General features: G+C 58.2%; 1 protein-coding gene across 1 annotated transcript in view; it reads right to left on the reverse strand.

The window, feature by feature from the left end:
- SLC6A16 (solute carrier family 6 member 16) overlaps nucleotides 1-582 on the reverse strand; it is an 11,987-nt gene extending 11,405 nt beyond the window's left edge. Inside the window, exons 1-2 of the mRNA XM_025196453.1 lie at nucleotides 487-582; nucleotides 107-286 (exon numbers count right to left, since the gene is read on the reverse strand). Of these exons, the coding sequence (XP_025052238.1) occupies nucleotides 107-286; nucleotides 487-565 (259 nt within the window). The 5' untranslated portion in view covers nucleotides 566-582. The remainder of the gene's footprint in view (nucleotides 1-106; nucleotides 287-486) is intronic.
- Between the last annotated feature and the right edge of the window lie 3,382 nt (nucleotides 583-3,964).

The raw sequence follows: 3,964 nt of genomic DNA on the forward strand, positions 1-3,964 counted from the left end.
TTCCCTAGCCCCCCCTTATCTACCCCTGCTCTCACTAACTGCCCCACTCCCCTCACCTCCTACCACTCCCTACCCCAGCCCCCCTTCCCCTCCCAGCCCCGCTCACCTCCCCCGTTCTGGTGGCAGAGGTAGGGGAAGCGCCAGACATTGCCCAGCCCCACAGAGAAGCCAACTTGGGCAAGGATGTACTGGGCTTTGCTGCTCCAGGCTGGGCGGGCAGGCGGCTCTGTGGGCAGCAGCCCCAGGCTGGATTCCCCAGGTGAGCCCAGCTCCAGGTCTGGCTTGCCTGGGCCCAGCCCCGCTCACCTCCCCCGTTCTGGTGGCAGAGGTAGGGGAAGCGCCAGACATTGCCCAGCCCCACAGAGAAGCCAACTTGGGCAAGGATGTACTGGGCTTTGCTGCTCCAGGCTGGGCGGGCAGGCGGCTCTGTGGGCAGCAGCCCCAGGCTGGATTCCCCAGGTGAGCCCAGCTCCAGGTCTGGCTTGCCTGGGCTCTTCTCCTGGCTCTTCTCCATGGCAGACACGTGCAACACACTCACACACGGCTCGTGCCCTCGTGAGCACATAAGGGGCAATGTCTCACCAACACTGGTAACCACTCTCTGAACAGACAGGGAAGCTGGCACTCAGGTGGACCCCCCACGTGTTCACATGCGGGTGCTGCCTCTCACACAGAGCCACAGACAGGTGAGCAAGTGCTCACAAGGGGACTCATAAACACATTCACACACTTATCACACTTGCACACTTGTGATCACACCAGAGCAGGCACTAAGGCAAATGATTTAGGCAGCACTTGCCCCTGCTCTTGCACACTGCTGCTCACCTCCGTTCACGCTTGCAGGGCCCTTGCTCACCTCCCCAGAGAACATGCCTGCACATGGAGGGGAGGCAGCATGAGCTCCTGTTCACTCTCACCCTTGCCAGCAACACTCACACACCCACATGCAGCCTTGTGCTCAGGCTGCCAGCATGCGACTGCATAATGGCTACACATGTACCCACATGCAGCTCGCACAAGGATTCACACTAACACAGGGGGAGGGTGCACACCCAGTCATGCTCACTGGCTCCCCCAGCACACCTCAGAGCCTGGATTCAACCTTGAAAGACAGAAACAAACAGACAGATCAGGACAGATGGAAAAGGGGAGACTTGGACTCTTCCAGGGCTCTCTGGAAATGCAACTGCTTCTGGGGTGGAATGCATTGGGAGCTGTTCATACAGGGACCCCTTGCTTGGTACTGACATGCAGCCCCCTCTGTGGAGCGGGGTCCAAGCCAGCTATGTGGTGCCTGGTCCCCAGAAGGCTAAAGGCACAACATGTGCCTGTCGGTGACATTGGGAGATAATGTGTCACTAGTGACGAGGTCCTGGCACAAAAATACCTTTGAGACACCTGTTGATACTGTGCCCCCTCCCCCCAGCCCTGGAGAGACTCCCAGAGCTGGCAGGGCCCTCTCCTTGCCCTGGGAAGGTCCAGGGACAGTCCCCACACTGCCAGGATCTATAGGGACCAGACTCCTAGCCTTTAGCTATAAAAATTATAAGGTCTATAGGCACACAAACACCAGACTCTATAAGGATCAGAATACCAGTTGAAAGTAGCCCTAAAGCCCAGGCTCCCAGCCACATCTTCAAGAACTTATAGGGTGTGCAGTACCAGTGCCCCGCTACCAAAATCTATAGGGTACACACACTTCATTACCAGAATCCATATGGGCCCATGTCCAGACACCCTGCCACCCCCCACCCCCCAATTCAGAATCTATAAGGACCGGAGTCCCAGCTACCGAAACCTATAGGGTACATGCTTCAAGGCTTGAGAATGTAGCGAGCAGACATTTCCAACTCCTCCCCCACTCCTGAAATCTATATGGTCCACACTGCCACGGGATCCATAGGGGCCAGGCATCCAGCTCCCAGCCACAGTCCCTAAAGTTCACAGGGTGCCATACATGGCTCTAGAAATCTAGAGGCATGAATGACCCAGTGAATCTGGAACACTATAAAGGCCCCATACCCACCCCTTTCAATTCCTAGACCAAGCCCATCAGCTCTGAAAACCTATAGGGTCCTCCTAGACTTTCCATCCTCACCTTGTGGAAATCTATAGGATCCATGCATGAATCTCTCTTCCCCCACCAAGTCCAACAATCTATAGTTTCCTTGCATCCCCTACCCCCAAGACCTTCATAAGTTGATAGGGTCCATGAACTCAGGCCTTTGGCTACAAACACAACCTTACAATGTCCTGTGTATGCACCCATCCCCATCTTTAGAAAACTATAAGGCCCCCTTATCTCCCAACCCCAGATATCTATAGGACCCCTATACACTCACATCTATAGGGTCCCCTATAGTCCCCATCTCCAGCCTACACAGTCTATAGCCCCCCTCCCTTGTGTCCACCGATCCCCCAGAAATTCCTAGGAGACCTCTATAGCCCAGCTCCTGGCCTCATTACCTGCACCAGCAGCGATGGCTTGGCACTGCCAGCTGCTGCCCTCGTGCCTGTCCCTGACGCAGCTCTGGGAGGGCAGCAAGTGAGCAGTGAAGGTGCCCCAAGGAGAGGAGACTCCACCCCCAACCTCTCCCTGCCCCAGATAAGCATCAGCCCCCACCCCCCAACTCAGGGCAGATGGTGTCTCCCATGGCCCAGAGAGCACCAGGAGCCCCACAGGCTCTGCCAGGCCTGCCCCAGTGCCAGGGCCTCATCAGCCAGACAAAGGGGCTTCAGTGCCATGGGATATGGAGGGTGGGGTGAGCCAAGGGGCAGAGCCCAGCACAGCCTTTGGTAGCCTGGGCAGGGGCCAAGGGGCTTTTGCTGCTGGGGGCAGGGGATGTTTCACCTTCAACCCAGCCCCTCCTTGTGCAAGGGAGCATGAGCCCGTGTGCAACATGGACCCGCTGCGCGCATCACAGAGACCCTGTCCCCAGCTGGGGCTTGCACTTGCACATACAAGTGTGTACACAGGAAACCTCCCTGCACGCTTATCACCAGTGTGTGCAACCGACACCCCCGCCAGTGGACATGCCCAGCACCTGGAAGACTGCCCAGGCATTGGTGAAAGCCTCACACACCCCATGCACGCCCCCATGCAAGTGTGTGCCAGGTTGTGGGGGAAGAAGAGGGGGTTGCTTGGCAGTGCCCACTGTCACAAGGAATGGGTATTGGTGGGGGGAAGAGCAGGGTCTCAGGCCAGCACTGGAGTGGGGGACCCTTCTCCTAACCCCTATGGGGCCTGAGCTCAGCTCTGGGGTCTCCCAGTCTGGAAGCCCCCAGGGCAGGGAAGAAGGGGGGGGGGGGTCCTCCTGCTCCATAGGGAGCTGACACAGGACTTTCGTGTCCTGCCCATGGGCCTAGCACCCCCCCAAGCTGCACACGTGGCAGAGAGCTCCTGGCAGAAAGCTCCTCCGGCTCCCTGCCCGGGGAGAAGGGGGGAGCGGCAGGCAGGCACTGCCTGTATCACTTGGGGCAGGGTGTTGCAGTGAGTGGGGTGGGGGGTCTCAGCAAGGACCCATGGGCCCCAATACCCCTGTACACATCCCATCCTAGAGCCAGTCGCAGCTCAGTGCTGAGCAAGGGGGGCCCAGTATAAGCATCCCCCCAACACATTGCACCCCATTGCCAGACTAGGGGGCTCTGAGGATGAAGGATGAGAAGGAAACAGGTCATCAAGGAAACTAATGAAAGAACATATCTAAATCATCAGTCCCTCTGGGGTGCCACTGGGCATCACCGCTCCCAGAGCTGCGGGGAACCCCAGTGTCCTGGCTCCCAATCCCCGCTGCTCTAACCCACTAGTGGCCCGCCCCCTCAAGATGGGGGACAACCCAGGTGTCCAGGCCCCCATTTCCCCTTGCTCTAACCCACCAGCTCCACTTCTCCCCTCATCTGGGTGAGAACCCAGGCATTCAGGCTCCCAGCTGCCAGTCTGCCTGGAGCCCCTGCACCCATGAAG

The sequence above is a fragment of the Alligator sinensis genome, unplaced genomic scaffold (genome assembly GCF_000455745.1).
Source record: "Alligator sinensis unplaced genomic scaffold, ASM45574v1 scaffold647_2, whole genome shotgun sequence".
In the NCBI taxonomy this organism is placed as follows: domain Eukaryota; kingdom Metazoa; phylum Chordata; order Crocodylia; family Alligatoridae; genus Alligator; species Alligator sinensis.